Source organism: Aspergillus puulaauensis, chromosome 4 (genome assembly GCF_016861865.1).
Source record: "Aspergillus puulaauensis MK2 DNA, chromosome 4, nearly complete sequence".
NCBI classification, from domain to species: Eukaryota; Fungi; Ascomycota; class Eurotiomycetes; order Eurotiales; family Aspergillaceae; genus Aspergillus; species Aspergillus puulaauensis.
Genome location: NC_054860.1, coordinates 3,715,485 through 3,739,531, shown reverse-complemented (window position 1 = coordinate 3,739,531; position 24,047 = coordinate 3,715,485). Strand labels below are relative to the sequence as shown.

General features: G+C 49.7%; 14 protein-coding genes across 14 annotated transcripts; 7 read left to right on the top strand and 7 right to left on the bottom strand.

The window, feature by feature from the left end:
• Positions 1-36: 36 nt before the first annotated feature.
• APUU_41446A (uncharacterized protein) lies at positions 37-3,231 on the top strand (the record flags this gene model as incomplete). The annotated part of the gene is made up of 1 exon (XM_041704630.1): positions 37-3,231. The coding sequence occupies one exon, from the start codon at positions 37-39 to the stop codon at positions 3,229-3,231; it is 3,195 nt and encodes a 1,064-aa protein (XP_041557196.1).
• Positions 3,232-4,363: 1,132 nt separating this feature from the next.
• Positions 4,364-6,784, top strand: APUU_41445A (FAD-dependent oxidoreductase; the record flags this gene model as incomplete). Its single annotated transcript, XM_041704628.1, has 5 exons — positions 4,364-4,656; positions 4,713-4,984; positions 5,033-5,406; positions 5,464-6,056; positions 6,106-6,784. The coding sequence occupies 5 exons, from the start codon at positions 4,364-4,366 to the stop codon at positions 6,782-6,784; spliced, it is 2,211 nt and encodes a 736-aa protein (XP_041557195.1).
• A 699-nt stretch (positions 6,785-7,483) lies between these two features.
• Positions 7,484-8,254, top strand: APUU_41444A (uncharacterized protein; the record flags this gene model as incomplete). The annotated part of the gene is made up of 1 exon (XM_041704627.1): positions 7,484-8,254. The coding sequence occupies one exon, from the start codon at positions 7,484-7,486 to the stop codon at positions 8,252-8,254; it is 771 nt and encodes a 256-aa protein (XP_041557194.1).
• A 280-nt stretch (positions 8,255-8,534) lies between these two features.
• On the bottom strand, positions 8,535-9,529 carry APUU_41443S (uncharacterized protein; the record flags this gene model as incomplete). The annotated part of the gene is made up of 3 exons (XM_041704626.1): positions 8,535-9,032; positions 9,121-9,315; positions 9,368-9,529. The coding sequence occupies 3 exons, from the start codon at positions 9,527-9,529 to the stop codon at positions 8,535-8,537; spliced, it is 855 nt and encodes a 284-aa protein (XP_041557193.1).
• A 219-nt stretch (positions 9,530-9,748) lies between these two features.
• On the top strand, positions 9,749-10,654 carry APUU_41442A (glutathione S-transferase family protein; the record flags this gene model as incomplete). Its single annotated transcript, XM_041704625.1, has 3 exons — positions 9,749-9,948; positions 10,008-10,213; positions 10,281-10,654. 3 exons carry the CDS (start codon positions 9,749-9,751, stop codon positions 10,652-10,654), a joined length of 780 nt encoding a protein of 259 aa, XP_041557192.1.
• A 321-nt stretch (positions 10,655-10,975) lies between these two features.
• On the bottom strand, positions 10,976-11,941 carry APUU_41441S (glutathione S-transferase family protein; the record flags this gene model as incomplete). Its single annotated transcript, XM_041704624.1, has 3 exons — positions 10,976-11,715; positions 11,786-11,842; positions 11,887-11,941. The coding sequence occupies 3 exons, from the start codon at positions 11,939-11,941 to the stop codon at positions 10,976-10,978; spliced, it is 852 nt and encodes a 283-aa protein (XP_041557191.1).
• A 481-nt stretch (positions 11,942-12,422) lies between these two features.
• On the bottom strand, positions 12,423-12,908 carry APUU_41440S (cupin domain-containing protein; the record flags this gene model as incomplete). The annotated part of the gene is made up of 2 exons (XM_041704623.1): positions 12,423-12,816; positions 12,883-12,908. 2 exons carry the CDS (start codon positions 12,906-12,908, stop codon positions 12,423-12,425), a joined length of 420 nt encoding a protein of 139 aa, XP_041557190.1.
• Positions 12,909-13,507: 599 nt separating this feature from the next.
• Positions 13,508-14,476, top strand: APUU_41439A (NADP-dependent oxidoreductase; the record flags this gene model as incomplete). Its single annotated transcript, XM_041704622.1, has 1 exon — positions 13,508-14,476. One exon carries the CDS (start codon positions 13,508-13,510, stop codon positions 14,474-14,476), a length of 969 nt encoding a protein of 322 aa, XP_041557189.1.
• A 198-nt stretch (positions 14,477-14,674) lies between these two features.
• On the bottom strand, positions 14,675-15,641 carry APUU_41438S (uncharacterized protein; the record flags this gene model as incomplete). The annotated part of the gene is made up of 3 exons (XM_041704621.1): positions 14,675-15,024; positions 15,094-15,561; positions 15,611-15,641. The coding sequence occupies 3 exons, from the start codon at positions 15,639-15,641 to the stop codon at positions 14,675-14,677; spliced, it is 849 nt and encodes a 282-aa protein (XP_041557188.1).
• Positions 15,642-16,246: 605 nt separating this feature from the next.
• APUU_41437S (DUF3176 domain-containing protein) lies at positions 16,247-18,196 on the bottom strand (the record flags this gene model as incomplete). Its single annotated transcript, XM_041704620.1, has 1 exon — positions 16,247-18,196. The coding sequence occupies one exon, from the start codon at positions 18,194-18,196 to the stop codon at positions 16,247-16,249; it is 1,950 nt and encodes a 649-aa protein (XP_041557187.1).
• A 298-nt stretch (positions 18,197-18,494) lies between these two features.
• Positions 18,495-19,073, top strand: APUU_41436A (uncharacterized protein; the record flags this gene model as incomplete). The annotated part of the gene is made up of 1 exon (XM_041704619.1): positions 18,495-19,073. One exon carries the CDS (start codon positions 18,495-18,497, stop codon positions 19,071-19,073), a length of 579 nt encoding a protein of 192 aa, XP_041557186.1.
• Positions 19,074-19,804: 731 nt separating this feature from the next.
• APUU_41435A (uncharacterized protein) lies at positions 19,805-20,486 on the top strand (the record flags this gene model as incomplete). The annotated part of the gene is made up of 4 exons (XM_041704617.1): positions 19,805-19,843; positions 19,909-19,994; positions 20,057-20,187; positions 20,272-20,486. The coding sequence occupies 4 exons, from the start codon at positions 19,805-19,807 to the stop codon at positions 20,484-20,486; spliced, it is 471 nt and encodes a 156-aa protein (XP_041557185.1).
• A 331-nt stretch (positions 20,487-20,817) lies between these two features.
• Positions 20,818-21,925, bottom strand: APUU_41434S (uncharacterized protein; the record flags this gene model as incomplete). The annotated part of the gene is made up of 4 exons (XM_041704616.1): positions 20,818-20,915; positions 20,977-21,390; positions 21,449-21,716; positions 21,761-21,925. 4 exons carry the CDS (start codon positions 21,923-21,925, stop codon positions 20,818-20,820), a joined length of 945 nt encoding a protein of 314 aa, XP_041557184.1.
• Positions 21,926-22,162: 237 nt separating this feature from the next.
• On the bottom strand, positions 22,163-22,558 carry APUU_41433S (uncharacterized protein; the record flags this gene model as incomplete). Its single annotated transcript, XM_041704615.1, has 1 exon — positions 22,163-22,558. One exon carries the CDS (start codon positions 22,556-22,558, stop codon positions 22,163-22,165), a length of 396 nt encoding a protein of 131 aa, XP_041557183.1.
• Positions 22,559-24,047: the final 1,489 nt, after the last annotated feature.

Genomic DNA, 24,047 nt, shown 5'->3' with positions numbered 1-24,047 from the left:
GCGGAGCCAGACATCGGAACTAGGCTATCGCATTGGATGAAGTCTTTGCAGCTCCTTACCACTGGTGTCCAGAAACCGATCGAGGAGCAACGTCGGGACCTTCTTCTCTGGCTTGGTACCGTATTTCCCGACAATGAATATCATGCTGCGCTGTCCTTGAAACTGCATGGAACCTGCTCTTGGATTTTACACCGCACCCAATTTCAGGAATGGCTCTCAATGGCTCAGCATGATGGTCCAAAGGTTCTGTGGATTCGCGGCGGCCCCGGCTGCGGGAAGACAATCCTCACTGCCTCGATTGTCGAGCATTTATCTTCAGATACTGGCATAGCTTCTCCTGTAGTCTATTTCTTCTGTACAAGCGAAGATGAATCGCGACGTGATCCAGATTTCATTCCTCGCTCGTGGCTTGCACAACTGCTAAACCGGTATGATGATGCCGTGAAGATAGGTTTATCGACATACGAGCCGAACAAATACCGTACTGCTACCACTTCTGAGGTTTGGGAGATACTTGGTCGCATCTGTCAGAACATTCGGCAATGCATATTTATTATCGACGGCCTTGACGAGTGTGAGCCACATCAGCAACAACAACAGCCATGGCTTTCCACTACAGAACGATTCCTGGAGGATCTTTGGAAATTTGCAGTAGTTTCACCGGTTAAGATCCTTATATCTAGCAGAAAGGATGCTGAGATCTTTTCCAACATTCGATCAACTTGCCAGGATTGTATCACCTTCTTTGAATACGATATTTGGCCTGAGGACACGAGCAACGATATAATGGAGTTCTCCAAAACCGTTGTTCATAACCGACTCAAAGTAAACAAGGACCAGGATCTGATAGAGGAAATATCTAGAGAGACTGCTCGCAGAGGCAGTGGTATGTTCCTTTGGGTTCGACTTCTGGGGTTGCAGCTCGATCCTGGGAAGAACAAGACTCAACTTCGGCAAGCCGTGATCAAAATGCCCAGGGGATTGGAACAAACGTATAGGAGAGAGGTCGAATTCATTATGAAACTCGATGAAGAAGAAAGGGCAAGGGCTATGAGTATTCTACGATGGATTCTATTCGCCCGACGACCTCTCACAGTTCATGAGCTGACAGAGGCTCTCCTCTCGGAAGAAAGTTCAACTTCCTCCTATCCATCCAGCGGCTTGCCAGATAGTTGGGACGAGTACTATGTTAACGGTATGATAAGAAAGCTCTGTCGATCATTAATCGATGTTCGAGGGGACCCTGCAGATTCCTCGATGGAAACACATACAGTTCACTTCATGCATTCGTCTGTCAGGGAGTTTCTAACACACCATATAGCAGCTGCAACAGAACATGGGATATCATTTACAGAAGCATGCAAGGAGCACGAAGTCCTCGCAAGAACATGTTTATCCTACCTGTGTTATGAGGAGCTAACCATCTCCAGTGGTATAGATAGTAAAGTCAGTGATTTCCCGTTCACACTTTATGCATCTCGAGAGTGGTCGGCACACTTGACCAGCAGTGGCAATATCTCCCACGAGATCGAAGCCCTGATTCGAAAGCTGCTGGATCCGGCTACCTGTCGCTGGAAGGTCTGGTCAAACCTCGTCCTTCCCGGGAGAGTCGATTCTCTCTCAAGAGAAGGCACCGACAAACCAATACCAACAGGCCCTTTGTTTTGGGCATCCTACCTAGGCCTTAGGAATACAGTGCAGTGGCTTTTGTCGCTTAATGTTGACATCAACGCCTCTGACAAGAGATACGGATCAGCACTGCAAGCTGCGGCTTCCCGTGGCCATATAAAGACACTTCAGCTTCTGATAGAAAGTGGCGCTGATGTTAACATCTCCGGCGGCAAATATTTCTATGCGATAATTATAGCTGTCAAAATATGTCCACCTGAAAGGTTAAAAGAAGTCATTGGTATACTTCTTGAAGCAGGCGCGGATATTGACTCCTGTGATGGTGATGGAAGAAATGCATTACATTATGCCTCTCTCACTGGGTTGACCGAAGCGGCGGCTTTTCTAATCCAACATGGTGCTTGCATCGATGCCTCTGATAGGAATGGATGGACAGCCCTTCTTTTAGCTTCTGCCCATGGATACCCCCAGCTTGCTGATCTCCTCGTTACGAAAGGAGCCAACATGGAGGCTGTGAACAAGGAGGGCCAAACGCCATTATTTATAGCAGTGAAAATGAATCACCACGACACCCTCAAGTGCCTTCTTCAACAAGGCGCGCAAGTGAACTGTAAGACAGGTGATTATGACTTTGTACCCCTTCACATTGCAGCAGCAAAGGGGTCCATCGAAGCGATTACGACTCTTGTCCATCATGGAGCCCTCGTCGACACAAAGGCAAAAGGCCAGCCGCCAATGACACCATTATCTGTTGCAGCCTTCGATGGCCACGTCTCAATTGTCCAGTTTCTTATTGAGCATGGCGCAGTTGTCACTGACTCGGTTTCTGAGCACCCGACGCCCTTGGTATTTGGTATTGCAGGGAAACGCTATCCGGTTGTTAAATTCTTTCTGGATCATGGAGCACCTGTGGGCACCACCATTTATAGCGGATATACGCCATTGCATATTGCAGCTTATACGGGACAGGTGGACATTATCCAGCTGCTTCTCCTGCACGGCGCTGCTGTAGATGCTGTGACGACAGGCGGTGCAACACCGCTGACGACGGCTATTGCGGCTGGAAATACTCTCGCAGTCAGCTGCTTGCTCGAGCACAACGCGACGCTCGAGCCCTCAACCAACAAAGCTTCGCCGCTCACTGTTGCCATTAAGCATGGCTTCTTAGAAATTGTGCAGTTGTTGCTTCAGCATGGCGTGAACCCAGAAGCATACGATCTCGGGCAAATCACGCCTCTAATGGCTGCTGTCTCATGGGGCCGTGGCGAAATTGTCCGCCTTCTGCTGCAATATGGTGCTCGCCCAGAGCCACAAAATAAAGACAGTGTCACGTTCATTCTTTTGGCGATCAAACAGGGGCACACTGATGTTGTCCAAACACTCATTGAGCATTTTCCTGATTTAAATCCAGACCCCTCCACATATCTCCTGTGTGCGATTGAGTTCGACCGCCCGGATGTTGCCAGGATGCTTCTTGAGCGTGAACCGTATAAAGTTCTAGCAAAAGACCCATTCTATGTGGCCTTTGCCGCGTCCAAGGGACGTGACGCTATAACTCAAAGTCTGATTCAGCACTCAATGGAAATAGACGTGATTGACTAGATACTACTCTGGCAGCAATATATATTCTTTAATCCAGTATTTCTTCGTATAGAAGACACAAATTGGTTATTCCTGGTCATGGACAGCGGTCTGAACCTTCTTTGGTCATGAAAACCCCAAAATTTGTACCGGAAGCGGAGCCATAGAACAGTGTGCTGGGTTTCAGGTTTAGTATTGGCCCTATTGGGTTTGAGAGGGAGATTGCCCGGGAATTGATTAAGGATCCAGAGTGGAATCGGTATTTTGAATACAGAGGGGTTGATGCTGAAGAGTCGGCAATTAGGGCTTAGACGTGGGTACTCATTATACTGACAACCACCCAGATGACAACTACACCCAAGACTAGGGCAGCCTTGGTTTAAGGATGGCGTTATGTCACAGCATGTACAAATGTCAACAAGCTTTCCCTGCTTTTGGTTCGGATATAGATCAACTCTCTGGGCGATTACTAGATAATCCAATAGCTCATTCAACTCCTCTCTTAATCTCCGATCTAATAGTTCTAGCTCTACATGCCTCTGCTGATTTACTGGAGTTGTCCAGAATAGAGTTCGGAGTTCGGATAGAAAGATAGCCGACATAGAATTGCCGTCGGGTCACACAGAAGAAGAAATGCTAGCCATGGGGTCACACAGAAGAACAAATACTGACTTTTACGTGTTACAGTATACTATTCTGGCCTCCATTTTCTGCAGGTTTCAGGTGTTTACCTATCCGAATGCCGCTTACATCATCTTCTCAGGCCGTTTGGCAACGAATTAACTATGGGAATAATCATTTGAGACCAACAGAGCGTTGACAGAACTGGATCTTGTGCTTCCAGCCAACCAGTCGCCGCTTATTAAGCGGAAGTTTTGAGCTTGATTTAGGGTCAAGACCTTGGCAGTGAAGGACGAGCAGGACGATCAGGACGATCATGACGATCATGACAAGGGTTATATTGAGTTATATATTTGGATCGTTGAGGAGAGGTGGATCCCTGGGATGATAAGTGTATTGTTCACCGAACATGGCCCGTGGAAACGAAGATGAAGCGTCGACGCATATATAAATAGGGGTACTTCCGCATCACGTACCCAGTTCTATGCTCATACCATAATACCATCATACTTACAGCAAGTAACTCTCCAGCATGCCTGTCTTCACGGTCGTCATTATAGGAGGAAGCGTTGCGGGTTTGACCCTGGCAAATATCCTTGAGCGCTATGGCATCGAGTACGTCCTGCTTGAGAGATATAAAATGATTGCTCCTCAGCTGGGTGCGAGTCTCGGCGTCTTGCCTTACGGTTGTCAAATACTTGAGCAGCTGGGCGTCAACGAGCAGGTCCAGGCCTTGGGTGAAATGGTGGAGTCAATGGAAGTCTTTGGGCCAGATGGTGTTCGACTCAGCGCTCAGGAGACCTTCGGCAAGCTACTTATGGACCTGTAAGTGACTATGCCTGGGCTGTTATCTGCTACGGCGCTGACTTTGCTCAATATAGAACCGGGTACAAATTCAGCTTTCTGGATCGTCGGGAGCTGGTCCAAGTCCTGTATGATAATCTTCAGGACAAGTCGAAGGTCCATGTGTCGAAGGAGCTCTTGGAGATCAAGCAGCTGGAAACTGGGGTGACAGTCACGACAACAGACGGCACTGTATTTACTGGAAATGTCCTTGTTGGCGCAGACGGCGTTCACAGCCGGACAAGACAGGAAATGTGGAGGATTGCCGACTCAGAGGATCCAGGTTACGGGGCTAAGCAAATGGCTAAATGTGAGTTTCCCAGATGCCCAAGTTCTGGCAGCTATGTTAACTGTACAGCAGCTATTGTCTGCATGTATAAATGCATGTTCGGAATCGCAGATCGACCTGAAGGAATGGCTAATGACCGTGGCTACAAAACGTACCACAAGGAGCGTTCTTACTTGCACCAAACCGGCCGCGAGGGAAAGATGTACTTCTTTGCGTTTAGTAAAAACGCTGAAGTGACCATTGACCAAGAAATCCCCCGATATACCGCTGAGGATGAAAACGCCATGGCAAAGACACAAGGAAATGATATTCTGTTCCCGGGTCTTACATTCGGGGATCTTTACCAGAGACGCCGGAATACAGTTCTTGTTCCATTGCAAGAATATGTGCTTGACAAATGCTTTTACAAGCGTGCTATTCTGATTGGCGATTCTTTTCACAAGGTACGCCCACCACTCTTGCTATCATAGCAGCAGCTAATGGAGGTTTTCTTTTTCAAGATGAACCCCCTCACTGGACAAGGTGGAAATTCTGCCATTGAGGACGCAGCAATGCTCGGGGATCTACTGAAAGAGGCTCTGGACTGCAGTCCCCAACCAACAAATGAGTTGATTCGTGCGCAATTTACTCAATTCCAAGAGGAGCGAAAATATCGCACAAAGTTATTGGCAGACGGGGCGCATTCGCTGCAACGCCTCGAAGCACTCGAAACCCCGTTTCTGGAGTTCGTGGCTCTGAAAATTGTAAGCAAGCAGGGTCTTGATAAGATGGCGCCCATGTTTGCCGCAATGTGCTCTCCTGGGCACATCTTGAAGTATCTACCGAGACCATTGCACGAAGGTGTTGTGGCACGGGACAGCGATGTGATTGCAAAGCCAAGACAACGTTCATATTCTTCAACAGCGTTTTGGGCCATTCTCACTCTGATTGTCGCCTGTTTTTCCGTGAATACTGGACAATCTCTCAGTATAGAAGGCACCGCGGCTGTCAGTGATCCCATGTCAGACTACACCTTTGTCTGCATGATGGCCTTTAATGGCTTATGGGTGGTTGAATCGCATCGCCCAGGCTTGTCAGGAGGGCTCCTGTGCAGGTCAGTAAGCCGCTGATTACCAGTCCAAGAAGAGATGCTGACAATCCAGTTCCATTCCATACATTCTCGCTTCTGTAATCTTAGGGTGGCATGTGGTCGTCCCAATCTACTTTGCTATTTACATCTACCTCAGCCAACCACGGTCCTTCTACTATCCCAACCCGCGAGCGATCGACCTGCGCGCTGCCGAATGTCTTCCCATGGGATTCTTGATGATGTACTTCGTGCCCATTCTCTTGATCCTGAAGCCAGCCACCATTGCTGTCTCCAGTTGGATCTTTCCTGTCGCACATTTCGGTCTACCAATTTTTGTCTCAATCGGACAGAAGATTTCAACAAAAGCGCCACCCAGCGCTGATATAGTGGAGTCACTATACGGCACCCGCGATATGCCATATCTGTCACAGTTCTACAATCTGGCTTTCTTTTTCACAAGCATGTTGCATATCATCGTCGGTAGTCGGATATTCGCATATGCGTGGAACGCTACAGCCCTCAAGGAAATGACATATTCGGCCGGAGTACAGCCAGCATGCCTTGCCACTACGATTATGATATGGTGTGTCTTTACAGCGTGGGACTTGCGTCGGACAAACGCCATCCAGACTCCGATTTTTATTGTTATACCTTCTCTGCTCTTGGGAAGCGTGTGCTTTGGTCCTGCGGCCGTGTTGATTGGGGTGTGGAAGTGGCGCGAGATTGCACTTGAGCGGACTCGGAAAAGGTAGACTTTGATTCTTTGGAATGGGATAGTTTTATTTGTTAAATGGCATTTACATAGACTATAATAAGAATGAGATAGGGAGACTGTTATAAAGAATAATAGCAAGAGGAAGGAAATCAGCTCCATTATTATTATTGTTGTTGTTGTTTTGTATGAATCTGTCAGCCTTGTACCGAGTGGTGGCAGACCGACTTCCTAAGGTGATAAGTGTGCCCTGATATATAACGCCCTACCCTGCCTGAACATGCCATGAACTACCCAAGAGATTAAGACTTTGTTACTGACAGAGAATATTCTAAGAATAATTCGCTTTCTTCTCCGGTTATCTGACATGGAAGGCAGTATCGATATATATCTTCCGGTAGGTGTCACGCGCTCAGATAGCTAGTTAACAAAATAAATTGTTAACTTGGGACAAATCAGTGACGTTGTTTTCAAAGGGATCAATCACACATCTTTGCTGATGCGGGGCTGCTTTGGCTCAATGTCGACAATTCAAACACGACTTCTAGCGAATCAATACTACCAGCTCGCCATCCCCTCGACGAGGCTCCATGGCGGGGTAAACAGGGCGCTTATAAAAGAGCCAGTCCTCGAGTCGAGACAACATGATGACCATTCCTCCTGAATCATCCCTTCTGTTCAACCTGCACAGCCTTGACTTCTTCACAACAGTCTATGGCCCCCAGAGCCGGCTCCGAGGATGTGTCCTGACGATATTCAGCACTCTCCGTTTACTGATGATCCATATCTTAACCTCCCGGTGATTGGCATTGGCATGACTGGGATTGTTTACGAGATAGGGGAAAGCCGCGTTGTTAAAAAAGCCAAGCAATCTCAACTCCGAGACGCCGGAGACGCAGAGTACATGACCGAAATGAACCAAAAGATTTTGGAGAATGAAATCCAGGTCTTTAAACGCCTGGGCACCCGGGAGGGGATTATCCCTCACTTTAATATATCTCGGTATGGGATCGAGCTAGCCCGTGCACAAGCAGATCTTGAAACATATCTAGAAACCCATCCAGAGCGCGAAGACATGTTGAAGGTTGAGTGGATGTTAAGTCTTATTAGGACTTTCTCATATATCCACTCTTGCAAGGTATTTGTGGATGATATTGCTCTTCGCAATGTTTTGATTATAGACGACCAGCTCAAGCTCGCAGACTTTGGCCAGTCTATCTTGTTACCACTCGATTGCGATATCGCTTTTGCAAACGAAAATGATCTGAATGTTCAAATTGAGATACTACACCTTGGCTGGATTCTCTACTCTATTGCTTCGTGGCAGGTCCACAAGTACTATTTTTTTGATGAGAACCCTGATCTTTGCTGGCCTACTTCATTCCCAAATACTGATGGTGTTCTCTTTGGAATGATCATCAAAAAGTGTTGGCTTGGTGAATACGCGAGCATGGATCATGTAAGGACTGAAGCACTCAATTGCTTGCCAGGCAAGGGCTGTGAATCTTGACTATTCTTAAGTCTAGTCAGTGCGGAGTCTGCCACTGCACCAAAAGGTCAACCCTTCTTGGAGAGGGCTAGTTCTAAATAATGACTCTATGGAAAACAAGGAAGCACCAGCGGATTTTGACGATTGCTACTCTGCTATTCCTTCGTACCGCACCTTACGTGTGCTAGTCGGGGCTCAACTGATTGGCAACACCACTCTGATAATAAGGGACAGTGATTTTCGTTTGTTCTCTTCTTTGATACTGGAAATAATAGCTGTAGGATAATTACTACCATGCAGTTCAGGGGGTTGAGCGCCGTGTGGATGGCACAGAAGGAGCACAGAAAACCGCAATGCTGTATCGCTGTACTCCACAATCATTATAAACCCCTGAGCCAGGACCACGTACTCTATGCACGCAAGCCCGAGCTCGACCACTCCCAAGCAAGGTCTGAAATCTGTTGCCTGCCATGAGAATTACATAAGGCGCTTCATCGTGTGCAGGAGTGGATATAAAAGATGCCTCTGACCCTACACCTTCACTATCTTGCTTTTCGGTTGTTTGGAGATCAGCAATTTCCAGACCGTCATTTCCATTAAAAGAGCGGAATAAAACAGTCAACGTCCCGCTATCCTTATGTGGAGGACTGAAAAGAGTGTCGTCATGAACAGTTCTCGAATCGTAATAGTGGACCCCTAATGTAGCAGATTCAAGAAACGCAGTTCCTGTTAATGGTGCTTTCGAGCCTAGCATCCCAGATATGACATTCAATGCGCGCAGTCTTAAAGGTGTCCATATCTATGATGAAAGAGGTTCAGTACAGCGCAGACGATATTTGAAAAAAACAAGCAAGAAACGTGTCATAATTGAGAAAAACAATGCGTACGTCATTTAGGGCTTTCACTGAATGGTAAAATTCTGGCGTGAGATATTTAAGGTCCTCGTGCTCCGTGCCTTCACGAAAGAAATAGATACTCTCTTTGGGAAATACAGCTTTGCCTCGAACACTTTCTGAGGCAAACGGAGAGTATCCTTGTATCTGTTTCTTGATATCGGCTGGTTTGTCAAAGAACTCCGAGGCCTGCCGAGCGCCGTCAGTGGAAGCTGCTGCACTGGGAGCGAGTCCGATTTACATGCTGGAATACACCACCAGGATGATACCGGATGTCTTCGGGGATCTCTAGGCGAATAGCTCCGTACTGACGAAAAGCAGACTTTATTTCAGTGATCAAGGCCTGAGATGGAGAGCAGTTCAAGTCACAAAGACGTAGAAGAGGCAGTATATTCGCAGCCATCCTGGTAGAAATGGTCATGGCAGCGGAAATAAACCATGGCATGCCCATTAATCCCGTGTTTTCCCGGCTCGCCACCTTCGTTACAAGTCAGGTGCCCGAATTCTATATTACGTCAGCGGTTTCTGCTCGAGCGACCGATTGAAGGGATGCAGCCACTATAAATGCCTCCTCTTTCCCCCCTTCTTGCTAGTTGCGTTTGTGTCTTTAATGCTTTCTCGTATGTTCGGTTCACGGGCAGCTTCTAGGCTAGCCGCAATACCCGTACCCGTATCCACTGCTCGGTACTCAACCATGGCACCGCTCACCCTGTACAGCTGGCCCACGCCGAATGGCATCAAGGCATCCATCACGCTGGAAGAGCTAGGCCTGCAGTACAAAATCGAACCTATTAACATTTCCACCAACATCCAGAAAGAGGAGTATGCACGCCACGGCCCTAATCAAAGGAAGCACGCAAACAAAGTTAACTCCCGAATAGCTGGTTCTTGAAGATAAACCCCAATGGCCGCATCCCCGCCATTGTCGACGGAGACCAACGCGTCTTCGAAAGCGGAGCCGTCATGCTGTATCTCGCCGACAAGTATGACCCGGAAAGAAAGATCAGCTACGCGCCAGGCTCCCCGGAGTATGTGGAGCAGCTATCGTGGCTGATGTTCCAGATTGGAGGTGTCGGGCCGATGATGGGTAGCCTTCTCCTATATATATATATAACTATTCGAGTTGGTTTGTATCCATGCTAATGGTATAGAAGGCCAGGCTGAGCACTTCAGGCTCTTCGCCAACACGCGCTCTGACTACGGCATCAAGCGGTATATCGACGAGACCAAACGTCTCTACTCTGTACTTGAGTCCCGGCTCCAGGAAAGCCCCTACCTGGCTGGTTCGAAATATACTATCGCCGATATTGCGAACTATTCATGGGTCCAGATCGGCCCGGTTGCCCTGGAGATTGACCTGGCCGAGTGGCCGGCGCTGCGGAAGTGGGTGGAGGAGATCAAGAGCCGCGACGCCGTGAAGAGGGGAACTGTTATACCGAAGACTGATACGACGCCTGAACAGTTGGCCGAGCTGTTTAAGGAGGCTCGTGCGAAGATTGATGGTTTGGGAAATACGGATATACAGTAGTGACAAAAAAGAATAGTATTTCCAATGGATTACTGCTCGGTTGGCATGGCTCAAGTATTCCTGATAATGATTGGAAACGTCGCACTTGGAGTACAATGCATATTACATTCAAAAACTTACATTATGTGTCCCAGAAATAGTCTTACCATGGTAGATTGAAGTAGGTAGGACCTCCGTTCAGTATAGAACCCAGCACGATCCAACTAAAACCCAAGTCAAGTATCAGCACTAGAAGAGAATATGAGGTATGAGAGAAATTTCATTGTTTATAATGGAGATGTAAACAAATACAGCCTTAGACTTTTATTTAAAAAAGACATATTAATGCAAGGAGGGATAATTAATTTTAAAACTCTCCCTTGCCGCAATATTCCCCCACCATGTCTTGATATTCTCCCCAAATTCAAAGCCCGGTACAGATCTCCCGACAAGACTCCTTAGAGGCTCCAAGTCATCAATAGATTTTGCCCCAGCCGCCCACAGCGCATGAGCCAACCAGGGTATAATATGCACATCGGCGGCCGTAAGATGCTCGCCAACCGCGTAGGGTAGCACGAGCATGGAATCGAGCTTGTCGAGCCCAGCAGCATAATCCTTATACGCCTGGCGCGAGGCTTCAAAGAACTGTTCATGTTCAGGTGAAATCTTAGCAGTATTGTACAGACGATATAAGTGTCCATTGTCTGGGGTGCGCATTGCATATAGTGGGATTTCAGGATGCGATGAACCATACTTGATGAGCTTTTCCTGCCGCTTGTTAACGAAGTCTTTCATGGGACTTGTTGTTTTTTTGCCGAGTTCTGCTGGATCCCGGGCCTGTAGGAGGATGAGGTTTGTTGAGAGATGCGGTTGATGAACGTGCGTAATCAATTCTTCAACTTTGGAGGCTAGCCTGGCATCGGCTGGGAATAAAGGAGAACCGTTGGGACGGTTGGAGTCTAGATACTTTACAATGTCTGCGCTTTCGATAAGAGGCTCTGATAGGGATACGGATGTTAAGGACGGAATGGTGCCGTTTGGATTGATTTTGATGTATTCGGGATTGAAATTCTCAGCATCCACTGCGCCCTGTCTGTTAGCTATGTGGTTGGTATATGTAGTGGGTATAAGTGTTCTTCGACCTTCACTTACAGAGACCAACCTGCTTGACTGCGTACTCGCCAGGCTCGTATCCCTTTTCGTCGAGGGCTAGATGAGCAACGTATGCCCACTGGGAGGCGACGTCGCTATACAGTGTGAACTATGCGTCAAGTCAGATGTGCAGTGGATCTTGAAGATATGTGCCATGCCTTGGGCGATGTAGCGTTTTCCATTTTGCGGCTAGTTGATCGTATGAATGGTGATAGATCTACAACTGAAGTTTCTCGGGTTGTTAGGGCAGCAGCAAGATTAAGTACTCGCTCAGTCTTCCCCAGATGTATATCTAAATTCCGTTATATAAAGCCGATTCTTACAAGCAAGAGATTACTTGATCAGCCTGTGTCTAAATGTGGAGTCTCCGGAGTCCCTTGATGAGATCATCTGTTGCATGATATTCTCAACCATGGTACGGTCATACCCCACCAAAGTACCTAATTCGAAAGCCGGCTCTATAATGGCCTAGACACTCATTACTCTCGTACGAGTAAGGATCAGACGGCAGATCGAAGCCGAACTGCGCTTCGGATATGGCTTCAGGGCCTAGGTAGGCAGGAGCTTGGTGGATAGTTAACAAGAGAGCGCAAGAATGAGCAATCCCAGGTCCTTTAACTATGTAACTATGTACTATTTACTGCATCATCTTCTTCCTAACAATATCCTTATACTCTTCATCATACTGAACAAGCACCGACGGTCCCTCCCTCTCCAAGGCATCAGAGTCAACCACAAAAGCCACAAAAAACGAGGCCGGCTCAGTCGGACTTGCATTAGCACTGATCCGGTGGTGGCACCCTGGAGCCTCGTACCAGGAACCGCCCTGCTCGATCAGCCTCATCGGATCATCGTTCATTTTAATCAAGACAGACCCATGCAGGACGTAAGCGGAGACAGAGGCGCCGCCATGACGATGGGGAGGAGTCGCGCCGTTCGGAGGATATTCGACGAGCATGCCGACAATGGTTTTCCCAGGGCAGTTCACCAGTCTGTACTGGTAAACGATGGTGGTTGTTGCCAGCTGGCAACTAGACATGTTGCGGTTTGTGAGTTGGATGTAGGGGGAAAGGTTTGTGATATGCGTTGACACTTACGCGGGGTTGTAAGTCGGTTCGTCCATGATAGCGATGTTATTAGTGAGAATTATTGTCCTACAAGGCCATATCTCGAGGCTGCAGGGCTGCTTATATGATGTGAATGCATGGTCTCGGGTCCGGGCAGGGTTTCGGTCAATAGGCGATAACCTTAGATATCTACCCACTGCTATCCCGCCAGAGCCGGGATATAAGGTTTAGAATGTGGGGCGTCCCAAGATCCGTGTTCCAATCTTTTGCAGCCGGATATAAGTTACGGCGTAGAGTTCACGGCGCAAACCGGAACTTAACCCTAAGACTTATTATGACCCGATCGTTCATCGACTTTGCGGAAAAAGAACAATTATCAATAACTCAACCAAATCATTTCGGACTTTGGGCTTCTAGCCGTGTCTGCTGGACTTCATATTCAACCCCGGTTGGTAGTCTACGTCACGACGTTTCTGTCTGTCAACTTCTAGATGTCTACCCATTACCCAGGCATTACAAAGCCTACCAGTAGTTAATCGGAAAATATAATACCGTAGAAAGCATAAAAGCCAGGAGACGACCTTGAAGGTTGCTTTATACTCCTAGCAGTCTCAGACGCAGCGTCACTCGACCTCAATTTACTATACTCCTCGCCATGCAAGCCATACGACACCATCCTCCCGGCGGTACCGAAAAGCTCAAGATCGCCTGGGAAGACATACCACAGATCCAAGACGACGAGGTTCTGGTCAAAATACACGCCGCCAGCGTCATCTGGATGGAGCTATACTGGGAAATCTACCAGAAAGAGGACGGCACATACAAAACCCCTATCCTGGGAGAAGACTACTCCGGGGTCATCGCAAAAGTCGGGTCTAAGGTCCCTCCTTCGAGCGGCCTGCAGGTCGGCACCGAAGTCATGGCCTTTATGAGTAAAGCATTCCCCACGGACCGCAGTATCGACGGCGGCATGGCCGGCTATGCAAAGGCGCACTTTTCCAAAATGGTGCCCAAGCCGCAGAGTATGAATATGACTGACGCTGCATCGGTTCCGCTTTCTGCTCTCACTGCTTGGCAGGGCTTATTTGACCACGCGGAGCTTAAGGCTGGGCAGACCCTGCTTGTTACGGGGGCCGCTGGGCCAACGGCGATTTGGGCCGTCCAGATAGGTAAGATGGTAGGGGCTAGGGTTATCGGCACTGCAGCGTCTGAGCAGAGCTTTAAGCTGCTGGAGTCGATTGGAGTGGACCAGATCTTGAACTACAAGGAGGTTAAGCTAAGCTCGGCCCTGGAGGGTGTCGGTGTCGACGTCGTCTTCGATACCGTGGGCGGCGACACCACAGCGCAGGCCCTTGAGATACTCAACAAAAACGGCAAGCTTATCCACATTGTGGACAGCACAATGGTCGATCGGCTTGGCAAGGAGGCTGGCGGGAGGCTTATTTTTTTCATCGTCGATATGAATGCGGAGCAGTTGGCAAGGATTGCGGACTTGATTGGCGAGGGCAAGCTGAGACCAGTCGTTGACTCCGTCTTTGAGTTTCATGATGTTGTCAAGGCATTCAAGAAGGGCGAGTCAGGCCACGCCCATGGAAAGATTGTGCTCCAGGGGCCTGATGTATGAAGTTGTCTGCGCCGAACTATTTGGTGGAGCGCGGTGTACGTACATTCAAAATATTAAACGCATTGTGAGGTTCCTAATGATATAGTGCGCCTATATCTGAAAACTAATCTCAAAACCATAATCAATTTACATAAACACACCTATAACATGCCTCCCTTCCCCTTTTTCGTCTACAGTCTGGGCCAATGCTCAACTTCTCTAGCCTCCCATCATTTTGCTCCACGTATTCCTCGCTGACCCATCATGCAGGTCTGGCATTTCCGTAAAATAAAACCCCTGACCTGTGATATGAACAGCACGCGAGTGCATTTCGTCCGCGTCCACCCGCCTGCCTTGTGTATCCTCCACTGCAGATCCCGATATCAACTGCATAACAATCTCCGTCACTCTTTCGATAGGGATGAGCGTTTCACTCGGAAAATGAGCAATCAGGTCCGGGTTCTCCGTGAGGAGTGGGGTTTTGACGACGCCAGGGCAGATGGAATTCACGCGCACGCCTTCAGCAAAGAATTGCTTTCCGACGCAGCGAGTAAAGCCGACGATTGCGTCTGTGTTTTGTCAGTGTGCTCAATCTGAATACTTTGAATACACGGCTTAGTGTTTCAGTGGCTGCTTACGTTTTGATGCCGAGTACATAGGTGTCAGCAAGCAGGGATACAAGCCGCCGATGCTAGCAGTCAGGAGAAGGTCTCGGCTTCCTTTGGTGGATTCCGGCGATCGCCGGAAGTAATGCATAGCCAGATAGCTGGTATACAGGACTCCATCCAGATTGACCTTGACTGGATCCAGAGGTGGTTCGGGTGGTATGGCGTCCGTAGCCGCGTCGTGCTGGGCGTAGAAGTCGAGGGCTTCTTCAGGAATACCCGCGTTCGCAAAGACAAAGTCCAAGCGGTGGGACGTTTCGAAGATAGCATTGAATACACCGGCCAGCTGCGCGTAGCTGCGCACATCGGCTTGGAAGAAATGCGTGTTGGGGAGGAGCGCTGCTGCTTCTTGGCCGCGGGCGTCGTTGCTGCCGATGATATTGACCTGCCAGGTGCCGGATTTGCTGAGCTCTTTGGCGACATCGAAGCCGATTCCGCTTGCTTGTCTTGGTGAGTATTTGCCTTGGTGGGTCTGCCGGGAATTACTTACTCCCTCCAGTTATCAAAGCGACGCGTGCCATTTTACTGTCAAAACAGGCCAAGAAGGGTAGTCGGAATAGGAGGGTATAAGATGGAAACTCGGGAACACAGTTAACAGATTGTATGATTCACGTGTTCTTAACGAGTACGATGGAGGGTTTATAGCCCTGCGTGATCCACAATGCCCAATTCTTAAAGTGCTGGTATATAAATTGTGCTACTCGTTCCTTGTCGATATAGTAGTGTCCACCAGATGTAGTCGAATCCACCGAACTTTCTGATTTTTGTCTCCTGTTTGTTGTCAGTCAGATCTGGAAGCTCTCCATGCAGACTGAAGCCTGGTACCATTTCGATCAACAGTAAGCGATCGGGGAGCTGGAAAGGTGGGGAGAGGCTCAGCCGAGGGAAGCCCTCACTTTACCCAAAATGGACAAGGCCTGATATACGAGGAGATATTATGGAAGGAAGGGCCATGGGGAATACCTAGAAGCTGAGTAATGGTAATCACTGCTATTCCAATGAGGTCTTCTTTCCTTGTTAAATCCACGCCATTTCTCATAAAAAGTTGGAACCTTTCATCAACTAGTCGTTTTTTATAGATGCACTGGGAACCTGTCTAATAAAGTCTATAACACCGTTCAACTAATCAAGCTTGATCCGCCCCTTCACTAGTCGACTGCCTCAACCTCGCATGTATATTCTGAGCCATCCTATCCATCTCAGCCGCAGTATCCGTTTTCAAGTCCCTATTTCCACCTCCTCCATCCCCATCCCCATTCCCATCCCCTTCCCCTTCACCAACACCAACAAGCCCATGAAAAAGCACTGCAAGAATAGACGACTTCCAAACAAAAAGCCTCTGCTGTCTATTCATCACAATTGTTAGAACCAAAAACACTATCCCCAGTACCACCAGTGCAGCCGGAAGCACCAGCCAGGCCCAGTCCACAGAAACAAAAACCTCCGAGACGAGTACGGTGCTATTCCCAGCAGTGAAATTGCTAGCCGTAAGGGCGGCCCGGGTGAACGATGCGGCGACGTCGCTGATTACCGGCTCCAGGCCTCTGCTGAGGATCCTGGCGACACTGGGCTCGGGTGTATCTGATGATGGCAGGTTGGCCTTACTCCATTTGGAGAAATCGCCTGGGCCGTATTGGGTGAGACCCTGCTCGAGTCTTGTGCTTCCTGCGAGGTGCTTATTCAGGCTGGAGAAATCGCCGGTTTGGCAGGATGCGAACTCGTGTACGTTTGCCCAGGCCATTCCTCCGTAGACGTCTGTTACGTTGGTGCGATTGGCCGGCAGCCCGTCGGATGGTTTCCAGCATGAAGGCCAGACGGCTGCCATATCTACAGGCACGGGACCGGATTGGGGATTGGGGAAGCGCTGGCCGAAGTCTGGGGGGGAGGCCTTGAATGATGCAGTTCCGTTGGTCACGGAGACGTCGTATGTTCTAGCGCAGATCCCAACGGCACATTGGGTGGCGTGTTTGATGTGGAATAGGCTTCCCAGATCCGCAAGTGGAGATGGCGTGGTGGTTTCATTCGTGGCTATGCCCACCTCTGCTTGAGCTATGACGAACTGCGGATCCGTTATGCCGGCATATACTGCCCCGGAAGGACTGCTATAGCCATCGTAGTTGAAAATGGGCCATACATTATGCTCCGTGAGATTCAGAGATAAGAGAGTCCAATTCTGGGTAGAGCTGTCGATGTTGCTGGATTTCAACCCAACTGGGATAGATAGCGGGCTCCCCTGCGGAGGGACGATCTGGCAGGGTATCACAGCCGATATGCCGGTGTCGTTGAATCCAGACGGGGTGCAATTGAAGCTCGTCTGGGGGGTAATGTCTTCACATTGACTGCACAGGCCCACAGACTGGAAGGCCGGCCATTTGCAATTGCCAGAAGAGCATGTCAGGTTCGGTTGCAGGTACTCCGGCGATTGCGACCAGACGCCAGTGTTGATGATTGTCTGCATGTCTGAATCGAAGGCGTCAGGGATGAAAGTGATTGCCTGCTTTGCAACTGCACGGCCAGAGCCAGAAGTGTCAACCACCTCCCTGGTGGGATACATCAGGATCTGCTGTACAAATGGATCGAACGTCAGCACCAGAAGCGTCACCAGTGCACCGAGCGATACGATCGACTGGCCCTTGTGCTGCATTATCACAAACAGAGACCCAAGCGGACCGCGGCTGGCACTATCGAACAACTGTATCTGGTCCAGCTGCCTTTCCTTCTGGTAAAACCAGATCCACTTCAACTGCCCGATGCATTCTCCGATCATGTAGGTAAGGGAGGACTTGGACGCGGTTGCGAGGATGGACACGATTGCGTTCAGAGTGAACCCGTAAGCGAAATCCGGCCGCGTCTTTCCCTTGAAGGCCGCGAGGATGCAGATAATGGCGACGAAGCAGAGCAGGCTGAAGACCATGGCGACGCCCTCCCAGAACCAGGTATTCAGTGCCAGTGTCATCCAGCTCTGGGAGATACTCTTCTCAGACCGTTTCGCCGGTTCTGCCGGCGAGCTGGCCGTCTGAGGAACAGCTTCATATTTGGAAACTTGGCTCTGGCGTCCATGGAGATTCAGGCTCATCCTCGAAGTAGGATTAAGGGAGGACCATTTCCAGCATCGGGGTGGGAGAGACTTTTGTGACAGCTGCCCACGCGGGGCTGACACTAAGCCTCGCCCGAAAGAGGCTGTGTCGACTGAAGAGGAAATATCGCAGAGAAGTGGACAAATCAGATTGCAGAGAAATCGCTTAACTGTCTTGTTCGCTGTCAAAGCGCCAGTGCTGACCAATCAGAGACCAGCGATCAGCAGTCCACTTTCTGCTGTAAACATTCTCTTCCTCTTCTCTTCTTCTTCTTCCTTATTTTTATTCTATATCAGCATGTGGTCGATTTTGTCCCCCGATTACACCTGGCCAGCACCCCCTCTAGCAAAAGTCCAAAGAACAACCCCGCCGGTTCCCACATCACCAGGGATCACCAGCAGATGGCTCTGGGGAAAGGCACATGGTGTTCTCTACCATTTCTCACGGTGCTACTGCTTCCTACTCGGAATCTATTTCAATCCGCACATCATCCAACTCCCCTTCGGACTCATCCTAAAATGGACTGATCGGACGAGCGTAGAAGAGGCCATTGCAACGCAAATGGTTCGAGCAGCCGGAATCCCAGCCCCCAGAGTCCTGAGCTGCGGCGAGCATGTTACGCCTCAGTCAACGCGCGAAGTCTCAATCCTCATGACGAGACTACCGGGATTTACACTCGAGAACTCCCGTGACCCGTTCGAGGGTCACGACGAAGGTCCCTGGCTTGAAGAACTGAAGACTTGTGTCGATGCGATGCGCGAGTGGGAACCACCGAGCCAGGAGAGTATTTGCTCGCCGATTGGAACGGCCCTGCGCAGCTCGCGCGTCCCTGATCATATTATGGGTCCATTTACAGACCATAAATCATTCTACTAGCATCTATTCGCGCCTGCATCGTCGCATGGGTTCAGATTTATCGATGAATACAATGAGGCCTTTACTGCTGCGACTCAACTACAACGCCCCTATCAGGTTAAGTTCACAAACGGAGACTTCAAGGCTCATAACATCCTAATCAATGACGATGGACACTTGTCCGGCTTTCTCGATTGGGAGTCCGGGGGTTGGTATCCTGAATATTGGGAATTTACAACTGCAATGAGGTTTGGACGAGATAGCTGGTGGTATCAGGTTGCTGACTGGATGGGTGGTCATAAGTATCGAGAGGAGCTGGAGTCGGATCGAGCTTTGAATCTTTTGACAGTGGACTCTTATATCGCTTTTTGATTATACTCGGGACTCGCTAGGGTTAGACTCGGGAATATGCAGCGTGATGAGATGGGCTGCATGACAAGCTAGTAAGGATTTACTGCGGTTTGCTTGACGTATTCGAGACAGCTGGCTTAGCAAATATTCCCACCGCAACACCAATGGCAAGATGGATGGCGAGACCAAGAGCTCCCTGTCTTAATCTGGCTTCGCGTCCCTTGGCATTGCCTTACAACGATATAGTCCTAGGTCTATATTTAGGCGGAGCTTCAGCCTCGCCAGCCTTGCCAGCCCCGTCCGTCCCCTTCATGCATAAATACGGAGGAATTCCTTCAACCAAACTTCTTCTCCATCGCACAGCACCTCTTCAGTCACACTACACACTACACACCGGCAAAATGGCTGTATGCTACATGGTCGTTACCCCGAATCCGTTCGTGTGTACCCCATCACCACACCCTCATCTTATCAACGGACCATGTCTGACTGAATATCGAGCTAGACAATGCCCACAATTGGCAGCTACTTTGTGAAGTTCGGCGACGGACCATCCGCTCAAGCATATCATAGATGCAACCCAAGCCATGCGTACGCTTCAATGCTGCACTTCCCACCTGCTTCGGCCTTACCTAACTTGAAACATATCCTAGATACACTGAAAACCACCTCGCCCCAGCACAGTATCTTGACGTCCAGACATACGATTACAACCTCGAGTCCAGACAACCTGGGAAATGGCTGGAATGGGTCCATATTAAGGTTACCGGTGGAATGGAAGTGTGTAAGTTGCCTGATCCATATTCCTGGGTGGAAGGCTGTTAGGAGGAAAGTTGTTAGGAGGATGCAACTAATTATTCTCTGGCAGACCAGCGAACAGAGTGGCACGAGCTGGAGGTGAAATTGGAAGAAGATGCCGAGCAACTGAGGGATATCCTGTGTAGGATGCTGGACCTGTTTCCGTATTGGAATCGGTGGGAGGAGTACGCTGAGTCGGATGATGCGACGGCTGAGTTTGAAAATCTGGTGGATGGCACTTGGTCGTTTAATCATGATGAGGCGCTTGCTCGGTTTGTGAGCTGATTCAGAGGCTTGTTGAGTTGGGTCGTAGGGATCCAGTACATAGTAGGTCGCCGTATCAGCAGCTCAGAAGCGAAACAAGGTCTTCCTTGCTACCGTACCAGTGATGCTTGCACTACATTGCCATGAACTAGAATGAGTAATACTAACATTAGGTTGCTCCCTTTATATCTACTTCTAAGATTTTTATGTGGCCATATCATAGGTAGTTGGAAGTCAATTTGCAAGGTATCTTGGGTCCGCTGCCAGATAGTAGAGACCCAGTATCAATAGTTTATTGCATGGTAGTTACACATCCCCTTTACTCAAGGTGCTCTAACTCCTAACAGAGAACTTAGGAGCAAGGCCTATCAAGACGCCATCCATAGTAAGAGGATGCCCATACACCCTTCTCCACCAGGCTAATGGTCTTGACAGTAATCTTCTGGGTGCCTACACCATTTATTAGCTCAGTGTTTAGTTGAGAAAGGCCGGGGAGGGAGAGATAACATACCTTGCGGAATCCGGAACGTCCCAAAGAACCCACCATGGGTGATCGAAATATAAGGCGCAGGGTATCCAGTACCAGGCCACAACTTCGATCCGAGAATATTCGCTGGGTTGAACTTCTCATCGCCCTCCAGAGTCAACGGTCCATGAGTCTTGCCGAGCTCCTTGCCGTCCGCAAAGATTGCAAACTGCTCGCATGTGCCCCAGGTGTCGGCGATGGAGAAGAGAATGTCGCCGCCGCCTGTGTGCGTTCCGACCTGGAAGTCCTTTTGGATGCCCTCCTGGAATGGAGGCTGGTAGAGCTGCTGCCAGTCCTGGATCTGGGAACCGACGCAGGGGGTTAACTCGGTGCAGGCGCCGTAGAATGTGTATGAGGTAGGGCTACTAGCGGAAACCTCCACATCGGTGTCCAATGTGCCTGGAAGAATATTAGCGTTGAAACATGACAACAACTGTATATGAATGGGATGTCTTACCATGAGGGATAAAGAATTTTCCTTCGCAGTTAGCCTGCTTCTGGCCCTTGATGTAAAGTTCAAGGCCGGTGGCAGCGCCCGGAACAAACCAGGTATCTTCTGGGTACCAGTACTGAGTGTTGTTGATCTTCTTCCATGCATCCCAGATCTTGTTGGGATGGGCCAGCACGTCTCTTCCAGCTTTGAGGTGTGCGTCTGCGTGCTGGATCTTGAGCCACTTGCACGTCGGGCCGGCATTACTGCAGACTGCCTGTTCCGCAGGAGGTGGCTGTAGGGGCTGTTGGCCAGGTATACCAGGTTGTCCCGGCTGACCAGGCTGACCAGGTATACCAGGTTGTCCAGGCTGACCAGGTTGTCCGGGTTGGCCAGGAATACCAGCTTGGCCAGGTTGACCAGGCTGACCATCAAGACCAGCTTGGCCAGGTATACCAGGTTGACCAGGTTGTCCAGGTTGTCCAGGTTGACCAGGCTGGCCATCAAGACCAGGTTGTCCGGGTTGTCCAGGTATACCAGGCTGGCCAGGTTGACCAGGTTGGCCAGATAGACCAGATAGACCAGGTTGGCCAGGTTGCCCAGATAGACCAGGTAGACCACCCTGGCAGGCCGCACAAGATGCACAAGGCCGGCATTGCTGGCACGGCTGGCATGGATAGCCACCGGGCTGCTGGGGCTGACTGGGTTGTCCAGGCTGGCCAGGCTGCGCGGGTTGGCTGGCTACTCCAGGGCAGCCAGCCGGGCCGGGTTGACCGGGTTGCTGAGGGTAGCCAGGCTGGCCATTAGAGCCGGGGAATCCAGGATGGCCAGGGATGCCGGGGTTGGCGTTTGGAACAGGGTGAGCATTGGGACCATGAGGGCCAGGGTGGCCAGGGACGCCGGGCTGTCCGTCAGGGCCAGGCTGGCCAGCGGGACCAGAATGGCCAGGATAACCAGGATACCCGGGATACCCAGAGCCACCAGGGCCACCGGGGTGACCGAGATGAGCGGGGTGACCACCGGGACCAGGCTGCCCAATGTAGCCAGGAGGACCATCAACACCATGTTGACCCTGAAATCCATGTTGACCCTGAAATCCATGTTGACCCTGAAATCCATGTTGACCCTGAAATCCATGTTGACCCTGAAATCCCTGAAATCCATGAATACCATGAATACCATGAATACTCTGAATGTCATGAGTACCATGTTGACCCTGAAATCCATGCTGACCCTGAAATCCATGTTGGCCCTGCTGGCCATGACCAGCAGAACCTACATTAATGCCGTAGGAAGTCTCAATGCCCCCCGAGTCGCACGCTATTCTGCATCTTCCGTTGCCGAGGCCATCGGAGGCAGCGACATTGGACTGATAATGCCACTCAGTGCCTGGTGTCTGCCACTCTGCAGTCTGAGACCAGACCCTGTGTTGTTCTTGGTTGTAGGATGGATCCTGCTGCAGGGACAGGGCGGTTTTCCCGCAAAAGGAGAGGACGAGTTGTGCCCAAAGCAACCGCGAAGCCATATTGCGTGGACAATGCAGTTGAATTTGAAATGATATTTGCTGTAAGATGAGGATTGGAAAGAGGCGGCCTTCACTGCATTATATAGGTTTTGAAGCGCACTATTAAGCTGGACAGTGATATCATTGTCGTCTTGGACACTCCCATCCGCGCGTTGATGGCTTGCTGAATAGCTCCCAGAGATGCAACCGTACGAGGGCGAAGGATCGATCGGCATCCTGATGACGTCTATTCGATTATATCCCCTCTATTGCTTTCCAGCTCTAGAGGGGGGGTAATTATTGAGTCTAGTTGGGCCTTATGCACGCTATAAAGTTGCAGGATATGCAGGAAACGCCCACACATACTACCAGTAACATATTTCCTGGATATCCCATCATATGAATACTTACTTCTAATATCTCCGGGACCTAAGTTGGCCTGGTTTTGGTGGTTACCTCTGTACCAGTGTCAGGAAGACAACATCACCAGGCTCGCAGCAAGGGTGCACTGCTGTGGACTAAAGGGCTACTCCAATCATGTACCACATTCGGGCCAAGATTGAAATACTGCACTGTGATGAACTGTCTAGCCAATCGATTACCTTAGTGTGGTGGAGCATACATGCGAGCCTTTTCCTTCGAGTCGTGCGAACAGTGGGCCGGTGATGATCCTCTACAGCAGTGCATCATGTAGGGTAAGTATCCGGAAACGCCGATGCGGGGTCCTATTTAGCATTGTACATCATATATATTTCGCTTTTCCAGTTAGTAGAGGTCTGTGCTGGGCATTCTGTGGTGATGTGTGGTTCTTTTGGCTTGTATACCTAGTGCTATGCGATATCATCTCTGGTCGTGATATTTATAGCCCCTCGTATCGACCATGTAAGCTAAACACATTGGCCACCATAAGCTCAGCTATCCGAACACACTTGTGGATTTCAGGTGCAATGGTGCATAGTATCAAGGTTGATGGAATGCCGATATCCGTCGTCACGATCGACCTCAGCTTGCGCTGGTCTCCACACGGGCGGTTCGTGCCTCGCTGTGACGGTTTTTGGTTCAGCCGTGAAGAACGCGGGAATGGTGGATCTGGATCTCATAGGTTTGCCCATCTCTTGTCAC